The following is a 27,156-nucleotide window of genomic DNA, read 5'->3' on the forward strand; positions in this document are numbered from 1 at the left end:
GACTTGATTAGGTTATGTTTTTTGACACACACACCCCGCATCCCCAACACCTGACTCACCCTCACCACCCCCATCCCCCATCCCCAACAACCAAAGGACCAAGCCGATTACCAAGACTCAATCTGATGGTAGTCATTGCTTTGGTTTGGGCGCCACTTAGGTCAAGAAGTCATACAAACCACAGAAACAATAATGTAGCCAACAAATTAAAGGAATAGGTCGCATTGTGTCTCCACTTGGGTAAACCGCCCAAAGAACAAACGATAACATGTATGTGAGTTACTGTATTGAAGTAAGAGGACTGGAATAGTAGGAAAACACGAAGCACTCCACAGGCAAAATCAGGACTTATATTACAGGCACCATAAGAAACGCGAGAAACGCAAACATAATTCAACTGCTTCAAATGTAAAGTAAAGCTGCTTAGTAAACTGCACCACAATTCAAATTAGACACACAAGAAAAACACTGTCCTTAACCCATTGATATGTATATCTCAAGGATTAACACTCACACCACAGTTTACGCGTGGATTTACACAGCACGTGCATACCATGAATCATCTTTCTAGTTCATCCGGCTTATGTACGGACGGGATCAGCCTTGAAATGAATATTCATGCACACAGCCTTATTCTCGCATGTGTTCAAACTGAAGGGTCATAGTTTATCCGTATGTGTTCAAAAAGAAGTAGTTAATTGAAGGTTAAACTGAAAGTTATCTTCAGTTTCATGTGTAAGAAATTTGTGATGCATGCATAATGATTAAAACCTAAATGAAATGTGTTAGGTTGGTTGGTTGGTTGTTTGACGCCGCACTCAGCAATATTCCAGCTATATGACGGCGGTCTGTAAATAATCGAGTCTGGACCAGACAATCCAGTTATTAATATCATAAGCATCTATCCACGCAATTGGGATACGATGACATGCATCAACTAAGTCAGCGAGCCTGACCACCCGATCCCGTTAGTCGCCTTTTACGACAAGCATAGTCACCTTTTAGGGCAAGCATGGGTTGCTGAAGACCTATTCAACCCCGGAATCTTCACGGGTCTAAATTTGTTAGGACATAAGAAATTTATTTCTTAATCTAATTATATTCAAAGAGTGGAACGGAGGACGACGCTTTATTAAGGAGTGACAATTGTTTTCGAGGACATTGATTAACGTTATTTGTTATATGAAATATTAAGATTAGGTACAGCCTCTTTAAGGGTGTTAGTAAAAAGTATAGCTTTAAACATATTTATCCGTATTTAAATAATGATGACTCCCTGAATGGAATCCGGCAACGGCCGCGTTTCAGTACAGATCCTAATACAGTTGTCAAATTACCGAAACGTCGCCTTTACAGTATTAAAGAAGTTGGTATCCATTAACTGTGTTGACTTTGTCATTCGTCAACTTCTTAGTAATGCCTATCAAACAGTTTAAAATTGTATACGTTATAATGACCAATTTCAGTTGTTTTCCTTCGAGTGAGTTAAGTTTTTTTTGTCCCCTTACAACCTATGGTAAGCCATGTCTAGGTATTGTGTTCAATTGATTACTTTCAATCGTTAATGTTGATAATATTTCTACAAAACATAACGAAATTTGTAAACTTTGAAGAACATTAGTCGATAAATCCATTCGTGTCAGTCATATCCTTCAGTGTTATTTCGATTGGCCCGACTAAAGAGTGACTTCCCTTCTCGTAGTTATCACGACCCGCGTATGACAGTCATACAAAACTTATATGCAGTCAGCACTTTTCCCTTGATGAGATGGTAAATTGCCGTATATTCGCAAACACCTGGTGTCGTCAAATTTCCAGTGATCCATTCATGTAATTTTCCTCACATCTTTTCCTTTTACGCCCATTGGAATCAAGACTTGTTATTCTCTGGCGCTGACATTTTGGCTTTACAGTCCTAAATAACTAGTGTGACCAATACACTTAGCGGATTAGTTTTGGTGGAAAATGTATTACAGTAATATACAAGTTGTTTTTACAGTCGTTAGTCTTCGGGTTAGGTAATATGCCGGAGGTGCAGGTACTCGAAGCGTGGATGGGCGTCTTTCTGATTGTGTTGGCTTCAAAGTCGGTAACGACCGTCAAATGTTGGGGGAGGGAGGGCAGTTCTCCGAATAATCCTGTGTTTGGCACTGCATGGTGGTGTCACAACACGACGCAGTTTTGTAAAGAGTGTGTCAGACAACAGATAGGTGTGGGGCTGGGATTGCGCCCACAGGCCAGCTCCTCACAGCGACAGCCCGTTCGCGGAGCTCTCTATACAGAGAATGCAACAAAGGTGTCACGCGCTGGGAAGGAGCTTGCGCCCACAGACCGGGAGGGGAGGGAACTGTTCACAATTCTAATGACACTGCAAACACGTACGGCGGGGTCACTTTGACATGTTGTTTTATTCAGGGTTAACTGACTTAATACGCTTTTACGTGATGTCCAAATACGCAAGGGCAGGCCACGATTTTGATGCTAAAGGTGAGGACATTCTTTATTGGCTTTTCAGACGGGAAAAGTAATCCTTGTTTCCAGGTATCGCCCCTATTAGCAAAACAAAGTGAAAAAGCATTTTATTTCTGTTATAACATATATCATGAACGTTGGGGTGAACACTATAGCAACAATCGTGTGCTAGTTTTTGGAAAGAATTGTTATGGTCCACTGTCGAATCTACATATTGTCGACCCGTGAAGATCCGAGTTAGAATAGGTCTTCAGCATCCCATGCTTGACGTAAAAGGCGTCTATGCTTGACTAATGTTATATTTGGGATAACACTTACTTTTTTAACATTGAGGAACGATGATGAATTTTTATGATTTTACAATGTCTCATTGACAGGCAAATTGTCAAAGGTACTGGGTAAAGCTTTTTTACCATCAAGGGACAATGATGAACTCTCTTGATTTTACAATGTCTCATTGACAGGCAAATTGTCAAAGGTACTGGGGAAGGCCTTTTTGATCATCGATAGACGATGATGAATACATAATGCAGATATTGCTCTAAAGGTATCACAACATCCATTTCGTAACGTCAATATAACTGACAGAGTTGTCTCCCCTTGTCGACAATGAGTGTCTCCGAAGTGTGTTCAGTGTTTTAGAAGGTAAGACAAAAAGACCCTGTGATCACCCGACTCGTCTCAGTCACACATGACCTTGATCAGCGCTGTGGGAATCCATATTGGAAATACATGTAGTATGTGCACGTGACTGTCACGTGACTCAATACAGCCTGGAGGTAGTCATGAACCATAAATAACAATTCAAATTGTTTCCAGTAGCTGTTGTCGTCGAATCAAAGTGAACACCTAATGTCTGTGAAGCACGGAATAACATGTCTTCCAAATACACCGTCATGTTATACGAACTATATCCGACTTCTCCATTGCTCCCCGAGGTATTAGTATGTATAGCAGATTAAGCCGAATGAACTAGAGCGTCGTGTTATCTGCATAGACGACGTAACGATTTCTGTCGTTAACCATATTGAAAGAAGGGTTCGTAATATATAAACAGAGCTACAGATTTTGCGTAAAATACCCCCCAAAAGTATTCAAAACCCAATTAATTTCAATTAACTTGCGTACAGGAACGCATGCATTAAATGCAAAACTCAAATGTGTAGAAACAACACACGTAAATACCCAATGCAGCTTTTCAGCATGCGTACAAAGAAGTTAATTTCCGAAACACAATAACGAGCTAATTTACTTTCCGGGTCAAGCCTATAGTTAGAGCTTTATATACATCTAAAACATTATTATTATTTTATTTTAAATCTCAAAATGTTATCTCATTTGGGGAAAAAAACCAATAGGGTGATAAATAGATGAATGAAAAGATATTGATTACCCAATGACAAATGTAATAACCCATGACCATGAACCTTCGACAACAAACTCAATTGCTCAAAAAGTTATCTGGAGCTCCGATCAACTAGAAACAAATGACAAGGTGTTCATTTTGTACATGGACACACATACAATAAACACAAGGAGTTTAAATCTGCGAAACACTTCATCAAGAGTTGTTACATAATGCACATAATCGTCTTACACATATATGCTAGTCCAACCACGATTTAATGACTAGTCCTTGTTTCACGCATAGGGATAGTATAATAGTTATATCAAATGGAAATCTCCACGTTGTTTGACAAAACTTATTATTGTTATTTGTTATATTCTTGTTGTGAATACTAATAACAGAATGTGATGGAAAGACTAACACATCATGAGGCCTATGTGTCTATCATGGGGCAGTTAAGCATTTACGGTGAAACCCCGTTAATCCAGATGCTACTGTTCAAAGTATTTTTCAGAGTAAGAAATGTCCGGATTAACGAGTCGAGGGTTATTGTAATGTTCCTCTGATTAACAACGAAAGGCGGGGACTCTGGAATAACAGCAGTTACCAGTGTGTCACTGTATACACCTTCTTAAAACCCCAACTGAAAAATATCTTTTGAAGAAGAGGTTATTATGTCCAGGGCAACCTTTTGACACAAGGAGCCATGTTGGCGCCCAGAACCAGAACCTAATGTCTACTAAAGTCGTCTCCCATTTGTGTGGATCTTGTTCTGTTCGTACTGGATTATTATTAATCTTGAACATTCACGTTTCCATCAGCTCATGGTTTAATCAGAAATAATTAACTATCCTCACAGCATGCTGAGAGAGGGGTTGGCATTTTATAATCGCCGAAAAAAGACAACTTTTACGTACTGACATATCCTTGATGTAACAGCAGGAGGATGTTGAGATCGAACATTTCTAACAAATAAAGCTCCTGTTGGAGCACCTCCGGGACGTACATCAGGTATTGATCAAATGTCATACCGGGAGATTCATTCAGGTTCATAAATCATGTCAAGCTAACAGATGTTTCTCGATTCTTATAATAAGACGGTAAAATCCATTTCAAGATATCATATATTTACAAGCTGCGTGCCTTTGCCAACATGCACCTGTGTATGTATCCATATAGTTTACATTTATACCCTTGACCGCAAAAAAGTAAATACAAAATCAATTTTAGAATATGGAACTGCTTGAGAAATAGTTCACTACGGTTCCTCCCAACCACAAATGTAATCAGCTATTTATGAAGGGTTAAAAACGAAACTGCCATGTAGTTGATTTGTAAATATATAGAAAATAAACAACGATATTGTAACCACATGTATGATGGGACTGTCTGTACACACACAGGGTTATGTTCCTTACCCGTGCCAGGATTCGCTCACGTTCGATCACGCATCATACCAAAAGACGTTAAAAAGATGGTACTACTATTATTACCCTGCATGGTGTTCGGCATTAAGGGGCTAAAACGAAGAATGGTCGGCTCTGAGTCAGTATACTGTGTCTGAGTTGGTATTCATGTTACACTGCGGCATGGTATCTCAGTGGGCTAGCACTATAAAACCTGACTATAGTACGAGCAGCCACGTAAACACACGTGCAGGCACGCGGTTATATAAGTGCAATAATATTGAACGCGACGTTAAACCCCATTTCACCTCAGCCACCTATTTTCCTATTTTCCCCGGCAGTTTATGTCTTTTAAGCCAGGTAAAATGTTGTCCTAGTGTTGTGTTATGTTTAGTAATAATCACTAAACAATTATCATATTTTATTCACAGGAACCAGTTTGAAAAGGCGAGTGACTGGAGAGCGGCATTCGGAGAACACCAACAGGGCGTCAACTCCGGCATGGAGACCCGAAGGGAGATAGATCTCATTGTCAAAGTAGGTTGGCATTTCGAGCATAAGTGATTATAATGTAGCCCCACAGTCTCTATTTCAGCATATAACCGACAAACAAGGGGTTGATATACACCAAATTATTATATGTTTTTTTCATGATTAGGTTTACAACATGGCAGGTATGCTTCTAAAGTGGGAATGCGCTAATGCAGTGTACATATATAGTTGTGTTGTAGATGTCGTGACTTGGTGCTGTGACTATCCGTCTGACCCCAAATTTCCATGAATAGATACGTGATCGAAATGCCTGAATAACTTGACAGGACAGTCACTGATAAAGGCACCAAAGTGGATGATACACAGATTATTAATACAATCTTAAAATACAAGAGTGAGTGAGTATGGTTTACGCCGCTTTCAGCAATACTCCAGCAATATCACGTCGGGGGACACCAGAAATGGGCTTCACATAGTGTACCCATGTGGGGAATCGAACCCGGACCATGAAGCGAAGGCTTTAACCACTAGGCTACCCCAAGCAGATTGTACATGGAAAACATAAGAGTTGTTTTATCCCACGAAATTATATATCATGCCCAAGGCTCGGTTGAACAACACACTGAGGCAAACTCGTATTCTGCAACCGCGACTTAAGGGCCACCGTGAAGAGAACACTGATAGTCGCTATTACCAAGTGTTACGTAACTTACCGCCCACGGTCGCTCTCTGCATTAATCAGCCAGTTATCCGCTTATCGCATAAGTTCTTATTTATCTGATAAAGCGCCTGGTTTCATGAATTCATAAACTTAAGAATCTGTACTTGGACAACTTAGACTAATTTATGTGAAACTTAGAGTCAAAAGTCTTTTTCTTAGTTTTCTGGGGTGTTTTTTTAGATAGTGTCTAATTGAATTGTTGTTGTTGCTGCTGTTGTTGTTATCAATATTATTATGAGATTAAACTTAAAAAAACAGCAAGGAAGGTTTAGGTGATCCTGGCATTTTATATATATTATTATTATTATTATTATTATTATTATTATTATTATTATTATTACTCCCAGAATCCCGAGTTCGTGAATGGCGGCAACTACCCCAACGACATCGCATTGATGCGGCTGAAGGAGGCGGTGGATGTGACGGGCTTCAGTATCAGACATGCATGTTTGCCCTCAAAGGAAGAGCAGTTCGAGCCGGAAGACGACTGCTGGATTATGGGATGGGGCGAGACAAAGGGTGAGTCTGGGTTATGACCGATCATGTGACATTATACCATACGTCTGAATTGTAAAAATATTTCAAAACATACTTTAAATATCTTAAACGGAGAATGGAATATGATGACGTTTACTCTGGATTTGAGAAATATGCTACGTTGAGAAGTTTATTATATCTCGATATAACTGAAATTTGGGCACTTGGTGATCAGGAGAACAATTCAAATAGTTATATGCATATCATTAGCATATACAAACACCCAGAGAAGGCCATAACTACAATTAGACAAAATATTATCTTCAACTGAATATACGCAAATACATTCTATATTGTGTATTGTTCCTGTGGAAACTGTTATTTGATGCTAAATATATACATTGCACACACGTTCAGCTCCGTAGAGTGTTGGGGGCGGTCGGCTAGCCTCGTTGTTAACGCGTTCGCTCGTCACGCCGAAGACCCGGGTTCGATTCCCGACATGGGTACAATGTGTCAAGCCCATTTCTAGTGTCCCCTCCGGTGATATTGCTGGAATATTGCTAAAAGTGGCGTAATCCAATCTCACTCACCCACCATAGAGTGTTGATGATGGGAATAGCAGTAGAAGTAGTTGTTTTTTTTCAATTCAAAGGGTTAGGGAATATACGATGAAGATGTTTTAACCATTGTGTGATGGATCGGGAATGTTTAACAAAAGCAGTTTATATTTGTGTATTGGATAGTATTCCAAAATCACCCCATTGCTTCATAAACAGAGGGCGGTCGGGTAGCCTAGTGGTTAAAGCGTTCGCTCGTCACGCCGAAGACCCGGGTTCGATTCCCGACATGGGTACAATGTGTGAAGCCCATTTCTGGTGTCCCCCGCCGTGATATTGCTGGAATATTGCTAAAAGCGGCGTAAAACCATACTCAGTCAGTCATAAACAGAATATATTCCGAGGCAGATAGGTTCCCAGTCTTCCATGCTAAGAAGTGTCTAATGCGGACCGGATGGTTGCAGTCTGTGACCTGACTAATAGTGTGACGTCATGCCTGGATCGTTGTTCATGCTGTCAACTCCTGGTTTAACCCGATTCCTTACATGCCGCCATGATATAGCAGGAACATTGCTGACTGAAGTGGCACAATCAGCATTGACAGTCACTCTGATACACGTAATCGGTGTTGATATGGTGTATGTTGTCCTCTGTTACAGATTTCGAGGACCAGAGTCTCCTGCAGGAGCTCAAGGTGACAGTGAGGACAAACAACGAGTGTGCCGCTAGGTGGGGCTGGAAGCGCATCCTCAACTCCCACGTGTGTGTGGGCAATGGGGATGGTGGCGCCTGCAACGTAAGTTATTGCTATAGACTTTATTAAGTTATTGATATAGACTTCATCAGCCTCGATTATCCAGTGTATTTTACTTCCATTATTGTTTCATACATGACCTTGATCCGCTCTATGGATAAATGAATACATCCAGAAAGGGCTGTTCGTGATTTACTAAAGATTTATATGACAGATTATCTAATTGCTACTTTGTCACTTTCCTAAAAATGATTTTTTCTCTGAAATGTGAAACCCAACTGTTATTATCCCAATCCCCCGTCACAATTCCACCCAACTACCCAGCATATTGAGTGAAGAACCCATAGCTATTTGGTTAGTTTCGTACGCGTTGCATAGCAACTCTTGCAATAATGACTGTGCAAGTCGAGATCGTCTTATGGCTACGCTCGCTTTGTGCAGGTGGTCCACGACTTCCCTTCAAATAAAGCCTATAGAAGTTGATCGCTGATTAAAATATTTGAGTTATGATCGAAGCTCTAAACTGATGGGTTGGGCTGGAGGGATGGCGCTGTGCAGAGTTGCGTATCTTCGGCGTTACAGAAAACTATGATCGTGGATTTGAATCCCGATTCGCCCTGATTATGTTTCAATATTCAAGGCGTGAAAGCACCACATCTGTGCTCGCCGGTTTCACACCAAAAGTATGACCCGTGAAGATCCGGGGTAGAATAGGTCTTCAGAAACCCATGCTTGCCGTAAGAGGCGACTAACGGGTTCGGGTGGTCAGACTCGCTGACTTGGCTGATGCATGTCATCGTATTTCAATTGCGTAGATCGATGTTCATGTCAATCACTGGATTGTTTGGTCCAGACTCGATTATTTACAGACCGGCTTCATATAGCTGGAATATTGCTGAGTGCGGCGTTAAACAACAAACCAACCAAACGTAAACATCTACAACCTGCGTCGTGCCCCACTCACTCACGTTTATCTTAATGTTTTCAGGGGGATTCTGGCGGTCCTCTCGTTTGTTCTCGTGGCGGTTACTATTTCCTCGTGGGTGTGACGTCATGGGGCGTCAGCGGCTGTCAGACATCGGGGTACCCAAGTGTGTTTTCACGTGTTTCGTTTTATGACAAATGGATACAGGATATGATACGGACGTACTCAAAGAAATCATAGCAACCAAAAGACAATTTTATATATATGTGAAATATTATACATACATATGGTAAATAGATTGTATATTGTAAATAAATATTTTTGTTCTTATACGTGTTTGTTCATTCGGTTGTAACAGTGATATAGCGAGTGAGCGAGTAGAGTTGTACACGGAATCGAACCTGGCTCCTGTTCACAAAGCGATCGTAGCGCTACGACTGACGAAAGTCTGTGTTAATGTAGGGGAGTACGATCATCTTAGCGCTGCGATCGCTTTGGCTCTCGGGGCACTGGTCTTTCGGGTGACTTCTCACCATTTAACTACAAGGTGAGCCCTGCATTCCCCGGAGTGCGGCGTTACACAACAAACAAACAAACAAATATATGGTGTTTGGGGACCTATTCTTACCACATCTGTGATATAATGGAACAGTGTAAATCCATGGTAATGCCAACACTGCTGGCTCTAGCTGTTGGTAATCAATGGTATTCCGTTCAACCGTTCGTCCCGATATGGTGGAAAATACGTGGTAATCCCGGCATTTGGCACCATGGGAATCAAGAATAACTCAGATATGTGGGGACATCATTAAGTCATCGTCCAATATTGTGGAACAACGGTAACTCATGGATATCCCGATGTACTGGAAAAGTAGTCCATGGTAGCCCATGGATATCCAGATGTACTGGAACAGTGGTCCATTGTAGCCTAGGGATATCCAGATATAATGGAACTGAGGTCTTGGTAACCCATGGATATCCCGATATACTGGAATAGAGGCCTTGGTAACCCATGGATATCCCGATGTACTGGAACAGTGGTCCATTGTAGCCCTTAAACGATTTTTTTCTCATATATAATGTTTCATTTCCCAAAGTTCAACCTTCTTAAAAACACAGCTTTTGTGCTGGCTAACCAATGGTCGCGACCGGGCGATATTTGGATTCGAAACCCTGATCCGGGTCTCCAGGCCCTATACCAGGAATGGCATAGGGTGGGGGGCAGGGGGCCCGGACCCCCTCCCTCTTTTGGCAACCAAATGTAGTATGTTGTAGGTGGTAAAATTATCTGAGAGAGGATTTTGATATTTTGGACCCCTCCCTTTTAAAAATGCTGCATGCGCTCTTGAATGTCCAGAACTACCACGGTCAATAACAGCTAGGGTGAACATCAACAGCTAAAATCATTCATTCATATCATGCACCTATTTACATTTGCATGAACGAACAATGTAGCAACGATTGCGGAAAAATGAAAATTTGACATATTCTTCCCGACGTTGACTAGTACGATATCTGCAATGCTAATTCAAACTCATACACGATTAGCCAGTGTATCACAATCTCCATTCTATAAGAACAAAACTCCGCATTATGGAATACTGTAAGGGACATTCTCGCGATCTCGATCTTTGGAAACCAGCTAACTATGCGAGAGCGAGGATGCGACAGGGCTGGAAACAATTCTTAAACTCAACATGTCCTGCATTGCAAGTAAATAATATTTCGTACTCGTCCTGCAATGTTTTCACTTGTCCTCTTAAATTTCATAAAGTTTTATGTTCTCAGTTATCATTTACGGCAGACAATACAAAATAATTAAGTCCTTGCCATCTGCGTTCATCTCTGCCCATTCAAACTCGCTCAACCATGCGTCTTGTTTGTGTTCTTTTTTTTTACAGTCATACTGTTTTTGAGAAATCATGAGAAATCATTTTTTTGTCGTTAACCCCACCATCCCAGATCAAAAACATAAAATTCCGTAGGTCAGCCATTTCACTCACAAAATAATTCATCAGCTGTTCACTATCGCTTTGACATCTGAGCGTCAGTTGTTGGTTTGTTTGTTTGTTGTTTAACGCCTCATCCAGCAATATTCAAGCTATATGACGGCGGTCTGTAAATAATCGAGTCTGGACCAGAAAATCCAGTGATTGATATCATGAGCATCGATCCACGCAAATGGGATACGATGACATGCATCAACCAAGTCAGCGAGCCTGACCACTCGATCCCGTTAGTCACCTCTTACGACAAACATAGTTGCCTTTCAGGGCAAGCATGGGTTGCTGAAGACCTAATAAACATATAACAAACAAAAGATGACATTCGATGGTGATGTATTCGACACTGGTATCATAGTTGTGTTCGATCCACGCAATTGAAATCGATGACATGCATCAACCACCCGATCCAGTTAGTCGCCTCTTACGACAAGCATAGACGCCATTTACGGCAAGCATGGGTTGCTGAAAACCTCTTCTACCCCGGATCACGGGTCCTGAGCGTCAGTATCAAGTCGCTTACAATAAAAACAATTCTTTTTACTCATCTCCCTAGTTTCGATACCTGCTGTGCAAACGTACTTCCTGTTTATCTCTGTAATAGACAGTCGCCAAGTATGTCGTCTATATATGATATAAGCGACATGTATTTCGTTATTACAGTGTTCCCTCGCTTTTGCGCCCGTCAAATGGCGCTAACTCTTTTCTTAACTTTTATATATAGTAAAAGGTGCAACTAAAATAACACTATATTGGAATATATTATTCCTGATAAAATTATTTTTTCAGATACAATTTCTTCCAGCCATTGCATCAAATTTCATTGAAGTTGAATCATTGGGTACTTTTGAACTGAAAAATATCGAAAAAAGGACATTCTTACGTATACGATTTGTTTCATGTCACGTGTGCCTTTCTGCTGAGTCCCTAATACCCCTAATCTGGGGGTGGCAGTCTCATAAATCTCTAGGTTGTCGTATAGGCCTTGGGGCGTTGTGAAGGTGATGAGGCAGAGGACGATGTAGCCGGAGGTCTATCTAATAAACATTTCAACATAGTAATGGACTCTTTCGCCAATATAGATTCTGTTAACTGATACTGTCTTGCGATCTGATCTTTAGATTATTACCTTTATTCTCAGGGTTATTTGTTTGATGTGAAGAAGAAATTAGTTTCATAAAAGAAACATCTTTTTTTTAAATAAATACAGTTTAAGAGTGCCATTGATTATAGTTTATTTTGGAGAATATAATTTCCATACATAAAACTATCTCAGAATGTAAATTATCTACCACTGACCCTGAAGATAACCCGACATATACATAAATCAAAGTAGATAGGCATTCGTATTAGTACGTATGTGCGTATGCGCGTGTGAGCGTATGTGTATGTATGTGTGCGTGCGTGTGTGCGCGTGCGTGCGTGCGTGCGTGCGTGCGTGCGTGCGTGTGTTTATGAGTGTGTATATGGCAATGGTCCAGTAGTACAATGTTGCAGTCAGGAATGGAGGCTAGCGTTTTCATGGATGTTCCTGCGTACCCACAAAACTGCATGTTACGCTGGCCTATCAAATGGATCTAATTTACGTGGGCAATCTGACCTAAGTGTCCATTGACCACGGGTCTTACCAATCGGCACTTTGAACACTGCCCTAGGCTTTACACAATGCGGTACCCATCGTAAACCAGGCTGCCTGTGAGAAGCAAGAAGTGTCGCGTCAGTACGTTGTCACTTACCCAAGGAGGCCTCCTCTCATGCTGTTTAACCCATATTTAGCAAGGACAAGCCACCCAGACAATAGACAAATGTCTTGTATCTATAAGTTATCAGTTCCTTGTAATTAAACATGGACAATAAATTGCTGGCATTCCTCATACATGATGGCGGCTCAAGCTTAACTTAGGCGTCACACCAAGACATTAAATATTCTGAATCTAGACAAGACACATACATTAGACATTCAGAATCTAGACTAGACACTTACATTAGACATTCAGAATCTAGACTAGACACAAACATTAGACATTCAGAATCTAGACTAGACACAAACATTAGACATTCAGAATCTAGACAAGACACATACATTATACATTCAGAATCTAGACTAGGCACATACATTATACATTCAGAATCTAGACTAGACACATACATTAGACATTCAGAATCTAGACTAGACACATACATTAGACATTCAGAATCTAGACAAGACACATACATTATACATTCAGAATCTAGACTAGGCACATACATTATACATTCAGAATCTAGACTAGACACATACATTAGACATTCAGAATCTAGACTAGACACATACATTAGACATTCAGAATCTAGACTAGACACAAACATTAGACATTCAGAATCTAGACAAGACACATACATTATACATTCAGAATCTAGACTAGACACATACATTAGACATTCAGAATCTAGACTAGACACATACATTAGACATTCAGAATCTAGACTAGACACATACATTAGACATTCTGGATCTTGACCGAACACATACATTCAGGATCTAGACAAGGTACATTTGTAGGCGTTCGGGATCAAGACTGCACACAGAGTCCTGATGGTTTCGACTGAACACAATGAGATATTTAGGATCAAGAATGGACACTCTCATTAGACACGATCTAGCCTTGACTAATTCACAAAGCATTTTCACCTTAAAGTCACCGAATTTCACTGATGCCTTTGACAAGAAATGCTTGAACCGGTAACATCCCTTAAAAACGTGCTACATGATCCAACAGTAACGTGCAGCAAATGAATAAATAACTATACGGGTTATGTCGCAATGAAATGTCGCATTCTCTTGATTTCCTATGTTTGTGATTTGACAAGTCAAGATTGCGAGATTGCGATATTTTGCATCCTGTCCAAATGTTGTATTCTCGCGTTGTCGACTTATGACAGAAATGTGTTATGTAAAAAACCACGAAAACGCGAGATTTTTGCTTTCTCGCACTTTTGGCATATTGAGCTTGTTTCCAAAGGTCGAGATCGGGAAAATGCGAGCTCGAGAGAATGTCCCTGACAGTATACCATAGTTAGGACAGTTTTTCGTTGGGTCACCAAGTTGGACGACAAGACCAACACTGTTGGAACGATGGTAACTTTCTCAAGAAGTAAATACCAAAGAATTCATTGAAGGAAGCAAGAGCATGATCTCTCTTTGAAACTTGAGCAGGACAGATGCAAAAGAGGAAAAAGAAAATGGTATTGTACGTATGGTGAAACCTTCCGTCATTTGATCCAAAGGCAATTCTATTTCAGTAGATTATTCTTATCAGAGGTTTAATGCCATAAGTGTTGCAATCAACATCTCATTATCCCCAGTCCATTGTGAGCCAGTTGTGATTGTCCCTCCAGAAAGACATAGCCTGGGGAACTCCGTACACAGCGAATGCTAACCCGGATTAAGATAACGAGTGGATTGTTATCTCCAGCTATATAGACGCATGTAGTCAGAGATGAAGTGTACAAACGACCAGTATCAGCAGGTCTGTGTTGGAAGAAGCTGCGCTCGGTCAGAACAAAAATCGTGTTGACATTGCTGCTGGAGGAGACGCATGGACTTGAACAAGATGTTCCAAGAGAAGTTTCGGTTCTATGCCAGACCGGTGCTGGCATTTACAACAGTAGCCGCAGTTCTTCTACTTTTGTATGTTAAGGGACCTAGACTAAACAATAATTATTGGAAGACACAGGGACCGTGTATTACCAGTCTGAACACAAAGATGGATAACATTCAACATTCAGTTGGTGAGTTGTCTGTGGATATAAAGTCACACCAGGACAAGGTACCAGCTCCAGTTCCAATTCCAGTTCCAGCGAAACCTACACCAAAACAAGCAGTTCAAGCTCTGCCCTTTAAGAAGAAGATTCCATGGCAGGGGATTGCGTACAAAAGAACAAATGGATCATGGGTAGCAGACGACAGTATGTGTACAGAAGACGAAGTGTTTGATCAGGCGACTCTCAAAACACCCGCTGGAAATACGCCCATCTTCATCCACGATGTCGTCAAAGATCACTCAGTCTCTAAATACTTGAAGACTGTTGGCAACTGGGAGCCAGATGTCATGTACACTGCTTTTGAAGCACTGAAAGAAAATAAAGATCACGTGTTTGTCGACATCGGAGGCAATATTGGAACATTCAGTCTTGCTGCTGCTAAACTGGGGCACAGGGTCATCTCTGTTGAGCCCTATGCTATGAACACCAAACGCCTGTGCCGAGGAGTGGTAAAAGGTGGGTTTGCTGGACAGATGTTTGTCATTCACAACGCAATGTCTGAACTCCGAGAAACGCTTTCATTTAAGCTCCACCCTAATGATATTGCAATGACCCGTGTTGAGAAAGTTACTAACTCAACTTCAAACACAGATACCGTAACTTCCATACAGATGAACGATCTTCTGGAGCTGTTTGACATGAAGTCAGCTGTTATAAAGCTGGACTGTGAGGACCACGAAGTGGAGGTGATGAAGGGTGCAGAGATTTTTTTTCAAAAAGTCGATGTACGCATGGTGCTGATAGAATGGGATAAACTTATTGTGAACCAGGGAACACTGTATATCATAGAAATGATGAAGAGATTTAATTTCAAACCATACAACCTCGGGAAAAACGCAAAAGCCTTGGATATGTCTGAGTATACTCGATGGAAAAATAGGAACGTTGTGTTTAAGAAAGTATAAACGCAACTGGAATGTGAATGAAGACAGATTGTATATGCGAGCCATTAGTGATGTCATTTGATTGTGACGTCATGGTAACACTGACGTCACGATGGTCTGCAAAGCATTGTGATGCAATTTCATCTTTGATCTCACCCAAGCGATATCTCCTGTGGGAGCCAGTTTTGGATGATAATATATGATGCTGTACATGTTGTATATAAGATGTTGTATGAGAGTGTACATGTTGTATGTGAGATACTGTATGCGATTTATTGTGTAATATATTTTGAAATGTATGAATAAAAGCTACTTCCGTTAACATTTGTCCTATTGTAATTAAGGCAGGTGGGGTAGCCTGGTAGTTAAATCTTTCGCTCGTCACGCTGAAGACCCAGGTCCGATTCCCCACATGGGTACAATGTGTGAAGCCCATTTCTGGTGTTCCCCGCCGTGATATTGTTGGAATATTGCTAAAAGCGGCGTAAAACCATACTCACTCACTCCTAATATGTGCAGTTTTTGGGTGCAATATTTCAGATATCAGATCATGGAGACGTATCGGGAGGCGTTTTCAGCAGACGTTAAGGTCTTTGCACATAATATTATTTTGGGTATCTGTTCTTGTACTTCAGCAAAATATTGAGAAGATGAATCTCCACAGATATCTCACAATTAAGTTGTGTGTAGTTTGCACGAGCTACGATTTTATCCAGTGGAGCTCAATGACACACATTCGACCAGGTCACACATAACAACCACCTCAACCCCCATCAGTCGCCTCTTACAACAAACCCGTGAGATCCGGGGTAGAATAGGTCCTCAGCAACCAATGCTTGTCGTAAAAGGCGACTATGCTTGTCGTAAGGGGCGATTAACCGGATCGGGTGGTCAGGCTCACTGACTTGGCTAATGCATGTCATCGTATGCCAATTGCGTGCATCGATGCTCATAATGCCAATTACTGGATCCAGACTGGAATATTTACAGACCGCCGACTTATAGCTGGAATATTGCTGAGTGCCGCGTTAAAAAAACATACAAACAAACAAATACATGTATATGGTGTTGGGGGACCTATTCTTACCACATCTGTGATATTTTGGAACAGTGTAAATCCATGGTAATGCCAACACTGCTGGCTCTAGCTGTTGGTAATCAATGGTATTCCGTTCAACCGTTCGTCCCGATTTGGTGGAAAATACGTGGTAATCCTGCCATTTGGCACTATGGGAATCAAGAATAACTCAGATATGTTGGGACAACATTCAGTCATCGTCCAACAGTGTGGAACAATGGTAACCCATGGAAAACCCGATGTACTGGAACAGTAGTACATGATAACCCACGTTTATCCCGTTATAATGGAAAAGAGGTCCATGGTAACCCATGGATATCCCGATATACTGGAACAGAGATCTTGGTAATCCACAGATATCCCGATACACTGGAACAGAGGTCCATGGTAACCATTGGATATCCCGATATACTGGAACAGTAGACAATGGTAACCGAGGGATATCCCGATATACTGGAACAGTGGTCCATGGTAACTATGGGATATCCCGATATACTGGAACAGTCGTCCATGGAAACCCATTTGTTGTGGTTACGTTGGTTGTCGGCAGTGTCCAGATGAATTTTACCCTTTTCGAAGAGGATCAGAAAACGGACCTTTTACAATTAATCGATCTTATTACATGGACACGAGGTCAATATGTCCTCCCCCTAACAGTCATAGAGCTGTCTTAAATACTTTGTACAAATATGGTACCGATCTTAATTATAAAATAACATGTCATATCATTAAATCACTGGCTGATCAATACAGTGAATTTAGTGTAGGATAATTGTGTTAAACAGATTAATCAAAACATTCATGTTCAGTTGAAATGAAAGCAAACATATTAAAGGTTTTATGAAAGTTCATTGACAAACTGTTTATTCCAGTAAACTTGTTTATTTTACAAGAACCTCGTGTAATAATGAAACTATTAAACATTTTTAACAAAATCATGCTCAAAATCATGGTATGTGTGCAGAGGTGAGGGAAGTAACGAGCTCTAAGAGCACCGTCTCCCCTTTGGTTTGGTACCTCCTTTTAAATGGTTTCCAAATTATCAGTAATGACTAACAGATAGTCGTCCTTCTATGTTAAATATGATAAATTTACTGCGAAGTAAAACTACCATCATATGAAGGAAACCTTCTAGATTTTTCTGCCAAGTAAACAATAAGTATAGGTAATGTGTCATTTGCCGCCATATACTTGTATATTGATAACTACCTCATTATTCTATGCTATGTAGCCTCCCCCTCCCCCCCCCCCCCCCCCCCCCCCCCCTCTCTGTCTCTCTCTCAAAAGGAGTTCTTGCTTTTTAATTGAATAGTTCATCGATATCTAACATCATACTCTGTCTCATATGAATGATATGAATATAAGAAAATCGAAGGCCCCAGGAAAGCTATCAAACTGTTTTTATTGTAGACGTGTACAGGATATTTCCAAATTGACGCATCAAGGACAAAAATGAAATGTAACAATTTAAGTGATTCACAGATATATGAGAAAACAGCATCAGAATATATACAACACATGTGTTATTCTTCTCTTTTGAACACAATGTTCCTTATATTCCATTGATTGTATTCAGAGATATTCAAAGGCTTTGCGTCCTTGCCAATTGTGTATGGTTTAAATTTGAATCGTTCCATCATTTCTATTATACATGGTGTTTCTGGGTTTTTGTAAAGTTTGTCCCATTCAATAATCACCATGCGCACATCGACAACCTTGAAGAACATCTCGGCACCTTTCATCACTTGTACTTCATGGTCCTCACAGTCCATCTTCAAAACTGCTGACTTGATGTCAAACATCTCCAACAGATCGTTCATCTGAATGGTCGTTACCGCATCGCTGCTTGGTTTGGTGTTAGCTGCTTTGACAATGCGTGTCATTGCAGCCTCCTTCGGGAAGACTTTAAATGAAATTGTTTCCCGAACGTATGACATTGCATTATATATGACAAACATCTGTCCAGCAAACCCACCTTTTACCACACCTCGGCACAGGCGTTTGGTGTTCATAGCATAGGGCTCAACAGAAATGACCCTGTGCCCCAGTTTAGCAGCAGCAAGACTGAATGTTCCAATATTGCCTCCGATGTCGACAAACACGTGATCTTTATTTTCATTCAGTGCTTCAAAGGCAGTGTACATGACTTCCGGCTCCCAATTGCCAACAGCCTTCAGGCTTTTAGAGACTGAGCGATCTTCGACGACATCGTGGATGCAGATGGGCGTATTTCCAGCGGGTGTTTTGAGAGTCGCCACATCAAACTCTTCGTCTTCTGTACACACACTGTCATCTGCTACCCATGATCCGTTTGTTCTTCTGTACGCAATCCCCTGCCATGGAATCTTCTTCTTAAAAGGTTGTGCTTGAGGCGACGGTTTGGTCCTCACTTCAACTGGGGGATGTGTCTCATTCTCCCTCTCTTTGATGTCCCAAGACAACTCACTGATGATGTTTTGAATGTCACCCAGTTTTATGTGCAGGTTATTAACAGAGGACAACTCTGTCCTGGGAACAAATTTCGATCCTTTGAAATATACAACTGTGAGAACTGTTGCAACTATCATTGTTAACACCAGCACAAGTCGAGTACAGGGTAGGTTCCAGCGCAAAGACATTTTGTTTTAATCAAATGTCTAAGAATGTCAGATTACACGTAATAACCGAGGTAATATTTCCCCCTGCTTCTGCTCAAAGCTCTCGGCACGGAGTGTGGTTATTCACAGTCCACTGTCATACACGAAGATATTTTACACAGAACGAAAACTCAGATTTTACATGTCTGAAACCTATGCAAACGGAATGGGATATGTAATTACGCTGTTGACATTCAAATTGTTTGGAAGGCGACAACATGACAAACATAGTTATTACTGTTACATCATGTACTCGAGGCGTATTTACGTGATAATTACAACAAATATCACTATCTGAAAAAAGCATTATGCAAATACTGCGCATACTGTTACAAATTCAATTTGGCGAGGTTAAATATACAAGTTTTACATTGAAAACAGTATGTTTTAATCTCCTAACTATTTGCATAAATTAAATCACATATTCGAGGCCATTTAATTCAGTTTTGAAAGTGTGAAAAACTTACTTTTATCTTTCTAAGTGCATCATTTCAGCACAATATCTTGTAAAACGGGAATATGACCCAAAAATTTCTTTATTCCGGCACATTGATCAATGTGTTGATTAAGTTGGATACACCGGCAAGAGGGACCCCGTATCTGTTGTTGGTGGACTTAGGACTTAGACTTCACTCTTAGGGTATCCCGCCTGGCCAATATACTCTTCTTCCCGCATTGTATTACATAAACCAAGTATTTGGAAGCACACTTCATAGTTTCAAGGACACGGAAAGTTTTTCCGTCGTTGAATGTAAAAGGGCTACTTTGTAAAACATTGAGGGCAGGTATCACAATTTGGCGTGTCACTCTTTTTCAGTTTTAGATTCATTTTCTTCTTGTGTGAAAGAAGCCCTAGTAAGAAATTGTTTAAAGATTATGTCGGCTCTGTTTTTGACGACAAGAAGTTTTTTAGTCATGTTTTTTTGTTTAAGTTTTTCACACATGTTTAAAGAAAACAGTGTCTACCGAACATTTCCAAATATTTCCAGGGTTTGGGGTTTAAAACTAGAAACCAAATGGAGAAAACTCGTTCGGTATATATTTTAGCTTTTAGAAGATCACAACGGTTTTGTGATTTAGTCTTAAGTTTTTTTGCCTCTTCTACTATTTCTCTTGTTTAGTTTCTTTCTAGTAAATCCCTCAGTTCGTGAAGTTTATATTGTGCACGATCTGAATTGGATACTATTGCGCAGATTATACGTGATAATGAGTAAAGGGCACTGTATTTCGTTAGTCCTGCATCATAACTGTGGAATATATTTATTTAATGGGGAAAAACCAATCTAGAAACGTATACAAAAGCAAGTTTAGCCAGCTCTAGCTAGCCCTATCCACATATGAAATCAGCATAGGGAAAATTATTGTTTTTATATTTAGAGCCGAGAAGGGTATTGTGTAATATAAGATTTCATAGACTAAATGTTAGTCTAAGAAATTGTTATTGGGTTGGTTTATACTTATTTTTTGACATTGTAATAATTACACCAAGGAAAAAAAGGCTTTTATGGTTCATCTCTCAGTTGGTGAGTGAGTGAGTGAGCGAGTTAAATTTAACGTCACATCGGCAGTATGTCAGCCATATGGTGACGAAAATTTATACATTGATAATTACTATATTTAAACTAAATAAAAACCTGTCATCGATGGACAAGATAATAACTTGATTATCACAGTTTTGATTGCAAAAAGTTAGTTGCGAACATTTGAAAGAACAAATTATAATTCAACAACACAAGATAAAAATGAGCTATAGACTACTAGTATCCAAAGTTAGACATCCATACCAGGGAATTACGATACTTGTGCTATATGCACGGTTCCACAGCAGGATTTACATCATCCATAAAGTAAGTGTTAATCTTGGATGGAGTATCTGCAATATATATAATAATATAATTAAATTTTCCTTGTGTTCATTGAAATTCCTGCATTTTGATTAGCTGAATAGGTCACAGGCTATTGCATTCATTACCCACACTCTCCTACCCAGAGTTCCATGTAGCCGGCAGCCAGCCAGCATAGTGACGATTCGTCATATCTTTCACAATCTATTCAAGATATTGCATATGCTTTTCATCCGTTTCATGTTTGACAAGTTTACACATTTTGATAAACAAATGTCAAAGAATGGTTACGGTTCATTAAGAAAGTCTCCTAATACGTGAAAATCTACTCCCACCGAAGCGGACTACTTTTATTACTACTGAATGTCGGGAAATCCCTATATTACAGTCGAGGGAATTCCCTTTCTGCTCACGTGTATCGTCATGCACAGGGCATTTAGCGAAATTTATGCATATTCATTGTCCAAACAAATCTTTGAGTCGAGTACAGGAGAGATTTTGTTGCGATGGCATTTTGTGTGAAGTATTAACACTCAGATTAGACATATAAACCGAGGCGGAATCGCTCGTGTTTCAGGCTGATGCGCTCGGGAAGGTGTGGGATTACACCCTGACTGCACATTAGCATGAGCGTCGATATTTTCACAGGACGAAAATTCAGATTTTACACATCAGAAATAAGACAAAATATACATTACTTGACTTACCAACCATACTGAAACAAAATTAACTTATTATTTTACTTGTATTATTATTACTCCCTGACTGCATAATGTTTTAATTATGCAAAGACATTCTCATAGGACGAAAATTCCAATCAGCCCAAATGGGGTGGACATTATGCAGTCAGGCGTCTACTTTCTGGAACTTGTATTAACCCCGAGGTTCCACTTCTGAAACACACATTTATCGTCATTCCTGTCACATATTAATACTGAACATTTTCATTTCACTTCTCATGAAAATGAAAATGGGTGAAATGAGAGAAAATAGAGTGGGATACATATATTGCATGCTGTCAGGGTTTACTGATATTTACCACGAAGTTCCATCATTGGACACACGTTATTATCTTCACATAACCTTGTGTATATTCTAAGAATAAATTGCAGAAAATATTAGACATAATTATTTTTATGGTAATCAAATTTACCAGATAGGAGTTAGATTTAATATTTCATGTACAACTGCAAATGCCTGAGATTTTACAGGCGGGTATCATTATGCCGGCACTATACCCACAGCTACGGGATGCTATCTCAGTTGGTTAGCACCATATACCCAGTATACGTTCATGCTATTACAAGTACAACCAGCACACACACGTGCATACACGTCGCTATATAAGTGCAATAAGCTTTATCGCGAGGTCCAACCCAATTTCACCTCACCTCACAATCTACGACCGATGGATAGAAAGATGGTATTTTTTCTTCCATTTTCTGTTTTGAATCCACTATACATGTTACATGCTAAAGTGTTATATAATGTTAAAATGAGGTTGAATACTGTACAAGTAAAATAAATATCAGCTTGGAAAGTCCAAATAATTTGTGCAAGATATCACGATATCACCAACTTCTCATGATCTCATGAACAGATTAACGTTTAACATGTAACAGAAATAACTGAAAGGTTTATATTACATAATGAGGTAAATTAAACACTTACAAATACTAATCCTAGTGCTATACTAAATAAAAGTGACACTCTGCATCGTTATGCCTAGCTCTGGATATAAAACTGACGAGGTGGTTTTACTTGTCCATTTTATTTCTAATTCAGACGGTCAAATCAGTCGAAAGGGATTGGCTATAAGTAAGCTTAAGCCAGAAAGATATAAGACGTTTACATATTCTAATATATATTTCAAGGTTCTCGACCCACTTCAACAAGGACCATAAAGTTTGGTACTGAGTTTCTGGGACGACTGGAGTTTTGAGGTGAACATTACACTTTGACGGAACTATTGTCATAAAAGAGTGACCTCCCCTCAAATTGTCCCCCTTTATCGTAAGTGTGGCCCATAAACAACTGTTGACCTCCTTGTCACGTTAGTTCCACATTGATAAGGCAAAATAATGACAGATGGCCATTTATAGAGTTGATAACGCCCTTGCAGTTTGTTATTCTGCCGAAAATGAATGTTTTTTTCATAAACTGTAGATTTCTCAGTAATCAATCTCGTCAATCCAGACTGGTCGTTTCGCAAAACGCCATTTTTGTTACTTGAGAGTTAACAGAGATCGAGCACGAGCTTACGCCAAGAATTTATAGTCGTCGCTTTTCGTGAAGTCACAGTTCGACAGTGAAACATCGATGATTTTCAGGGCGCTTCAGTGGATTACACACGTGCTCCTGGAGGTGGCGGATTCGACTCTTACCAAAGCTTGTTCTTTTGAATCGGCAAAGGTTCAAGGACGTAATAGCTTCGGGCCAGTTAAATAACCGAGACAGGAGCAGATACCTGGCGATCACGGCAAGGGCTTATACTATGTTACGGCTGGTTTCAGAGGACGCTGGAATCGGCGTTCGATGGAACCGCCATCATAGCCGTCAGAGTGCCGCTTTTAGCAATATTCCAGCAATATCACGGCGGGGGACACCAGAAATGGGCTTCACACATTGTACCCATGTCGGATTGTTCTGAATAGTGTCTGTGTCTGCTTGTACTAGTCAGGGTTAAAGCCGATTTTATAGTGCTACCCACTGAGATACCATACCGCAGTTTAACATGAATACCCAACTCAGACACAGTTAACTCCGAGCCGACCAGTCCTTGTTTTAACCCCTTAAAGCCGAGCTTCAGGGAGGGTAACAAAAAGTACCATCTTACGGATCGAATCCCCGACCTTCCAGTAGACCACGCAGGCAGTCGAGCTTTCTAGAAGGGAATTATACTATATAAGTGTGTAGGAGCGTGCCTCTCTCATCTCATATTACATCAACCTCAGCGGTTGTGTGAAGATAGTATCTATCCTAGGCCTATTTTGGTTTGACCACTGTTGCTGCTAGATGAATATTATCCTCGCTGGCTTTATTGATATTAACATCGCTATTATATTTTATACTGTCATTGTTATAGTACTGCCGCTGAATTGTGCCATTGTAGTTACTTTGCAGTAATTTGTATTGGTTTGTAGACCTAGTAAATTTTATACAAGTGTTAATTGTATAACATTTATTTGTTGTTTGTTGGTTTCACACTGAAGTCTAGATGCAGATACTTCTCCAGATTGTTCCATAAATCCGGGGTGAAGCCACGTGCATTCATAAAACAGTTGTTCTTAAAGGCGATGAGACGAGTTAAGAAGAGTGAGTGAGTGAGTGAGTATGGTTTTACGCCGCTTTTAGCAATATTCCAGCAATATCACGGCGTACCCATTGTACATTGTACCCATGTCGGGAATCGAACCCGGGTCTTCGGCGTGACGAGCGACGCTTTAACTACGAGGCTACCCGACTGCCCCGAGTTAAGAAGTGCTGATCCGGGGTGAAGCCACGTGCATTCATAAAACAGTTGTTCTTAAAGGCGATGAGACGAGTTAAGAAGAGTGAGTGAGTGAGTGAGTATGGTTTTACGCCGCTTTTAGCAATATTCCAGCAATATCACGGCGTACCCATGGTACATTGTACCCATGTCGGGAATCGAACCCGGGTCTTCGGCGTGACGAGCGACGCTTTAACTACGAGGCTACCCGACTGCCCCGAGTTAAGAAGTGCTGTCTGGCTAGAAAATGGTTCGGGCTGTTGCACAGGTTTCAAAGAAAGAAAACCTTTCTTGAGTTGATATGAGATTCAGAAGAATGCCATCTTATTAGTATATTACAGATGTCAGTCCTTGTTGTTCTAGGCAGGCCTTTGCACATCTTGAGGCAGACGCGTTGTGGTCTTTCAAGAGAGATGTATCCACCTTTGGATATATTGGACCAGAGTTCAAAACCAAAGAGCGCCCGGAGCAGGCAGACAGAAACATCTTGTACATACTGCATTGTGCTTTTGGACCTCACATGGCCAAACTGTTAGCAATTTAACACCTAATTGCTGGTTGTGGGTAAAGACGGGCTAGAACTGACTGAAAATACATCTTTATGCGCTCAGGAAGATGAGGAGTGTTAAATGCCAACCAAACAATGGTAGTGATGTCCTGTTCTTCTCCCTCGTCATAAACGCTTGGCATGTATGACTTTTATACCCTTAAGCTGATCAACAATTTCATTTACATCAACATCAGAGTCAACGTTATTTATCAGGCCTTTGCTTTGACTCTTTGGAACTCAGCCCCTGACAAATATGTCACAAATCGTGGATACACTTCGGGACAACTTGCAAGACTTGCAATGAATCACTCAAGTTTTGTTACATGAAGTCGACATCACCAATGAATTTTTTCTGAACACCACGAGCCGAACAAATGTGACATAAGTTTGTAAGTTTCAGTCTAGGTTGTGGCGAAACTACAACCCAAAATTGTAATCGTTTTTCTCGGAGTAATGTCTTGGTGCATGCATTTTTCTATACCATTATATTGTAATTTACAGCAAATTCGGGGTCTGTAGACGTCGTTTCAAAGTCAAAGAGATTAGATATATCCTCAACCCATGTCCGTCTTTATTTGCTATGCATATTGAAGTAGTTTACACCCATCGACCAGCTTGCCCAAACACACCCAACGACCAGCTCGCCCAAACACACCCAACGACCAGCTCGCCCAAACACACCTAACGACCAGCTTGCCCAAACACACCCAACGACCAGCTCGCCCAAACACACCCAACGACCAGCTCGCCCAAACACCCAACGACCAGCTCGCCCAAACACACCCAACGACCAGCTCGCCCCAACACACCCAACGACCAGCTCGCCCAAACACACCCAACGACCAGCTCGCCCAAACACACATAACGACCAGCTCGCCCAAACACGCCAAACGAAAACTGATACCACCAGTCACGTGGGACGAGAAGTTCGTGCCCCAACACAAAGTATAAACAGTTGCAACAAAGTAAGCCAGTATTTTATGATGACAGTAATTCTAACCTACCTTGATGATACTATATCCAGTTAAACACTAACATTAACACACGACTGACCTCCCCGACAGTCTAAAGTAGTCTCCCATTTGTCCCTCTTTCGAGTTGTGGCATATCACCTTGAGTGAGTGAGCGAGTGTTGGTTTTATGTGGCTTTTAGCAATATTCATGCTCGAGGGACACCAGAAATGGGCTTTGCACATTGTACCCACTTCGGGAATCGAACCCGGGTCCGCAGTGTGACAAGTGAACGCTTTAACCACTAGGCTACCCGACCGCCCTTATATCACCTTCATATAGTTGTAATATTGATGATTGGGACATAAACATTGTGATGTGATGAAGTATACTAACCTTGGTTTCGTGGAAACGAGTCCTACACAAATCAGTGACTTCAGCGTAAGTTACATAATCTATTACAGACACAATTTCACCATATAAAATATTATTTAACATTGCGTGATGGTATCCTAGTTGCTTCAATTTACTGAGCAACAAGGGATACAAGTCACTGGGCCTGATCGCCTCTTACTGCAAGCGAGGCACAGGTGGCTCAGTCATCTAAGGCGCCGTGATTTACTGTGCTGGCATGCCAGAAACCTATGATTGTGAGTTCGAATCCCGGTTCGCCCCGATTATGTTTCTAGGTTTGTAAGCACCATACCCCTGCTCATGGGTTTCACCGAAGTGGTAAACGTCGGAGACCTGCATCACTTCGG

The 27,156-nt window shown here is 40.7% G+C and overlaps 3 protein-coding genes across 4 annotated transcripts in view; 2 read left to right on the forward strand and 1 right to left on the reverse strand.

Annotated features, from left to right (window-relative positions):
• LOC139469044 (plasma kallikrein-like) overlaps positions 1-9,399 on the forward strand; it is a 31,603-nt gene extending 22,204 nt beyond the window's left edge. For both annotated transcript variants that reach the window (XM_071251177.1, XM_071251183.1), the window contains exons 3-6: positions 5,658-5,763; positions 6,787-6,958; positions 8,136-8,272; positions 9,219-9,399. In XM_071251177.1, the coding sequence (XP_071107278.1) occupies positions 5,658-5,763; positions 6,787-6,958; positions 8,136-8,272; positions 9,219-9,395 (592 nt within the window). In that variant the 3' untranslated portion in view covers positions 9,396-9,399. The remainder of the gene's footprint in view (positions 1-5,657; positions 5,764-6,786; positions 6,959-8,135; positions 8,273-9,218) is intronic.
• Positions 9,400-14,736: 5,337 nt separating this feature from the next.
• Positions 14,737-15,867, forward strand: LOC139469061 (uncharacterized). The gene has a single exon (XM_071251192.1). The coding sequence runs from the start codon at positions 14,737-14,739 to the stop codon at positions 15,865-15,867; it is 1,131 nt and encodes a 376-aa protein (XP_071107293.1).
• Positions 15,868-18,447: 2,580 nt separating this feature from the next.
• LOC139457719 (uncharacterized) lies at positions 18,448-19,542 on the reverse strand. The gene has a single exon (XM_071239074.1). It carries the CDS (start codon positions 19,540-19,542, stop codon positions 18,448-18,450), a length of 1,095 nt encoding a protein of 364 aa, XP_071095175.1.
• Positions 19,543-27,156: the final 7,614 nt, after the last annotated feature.

Source organism: Haliotis cracherodii, unplaced genomic scaffold (genome assembly GCF_022045235.1).
Source record: "Haliotis cracherodii isolate W230 unplaced genomic scaffold, xgHalCrac1.p SCAF_1, whole genome shotgun sequence".
NCBI lineage: Eukaryota > Metazoa > Mollusca > Gastropoda > Lepetellida > Haliotidae > Haliotis > Haliotis cracherodii.

Bases quoted from the DNA above. Each gene is read 5' to 3' on its own strand.
- LOC139469061 (XM_071251192.1), top strand. From the start codon at position 14,737: ATGGACTTGAACAAGATGTTCCAAGAGAAGTTTCGGTTCTATGCCAGA.
- LOC139457719 (XM_071239074.1), bottom strand. From the start codon at position 19,542: ATGTCTTTGCGCTGGAACCTACCCTGTACTCGACTTGTGCTGGTGTTA.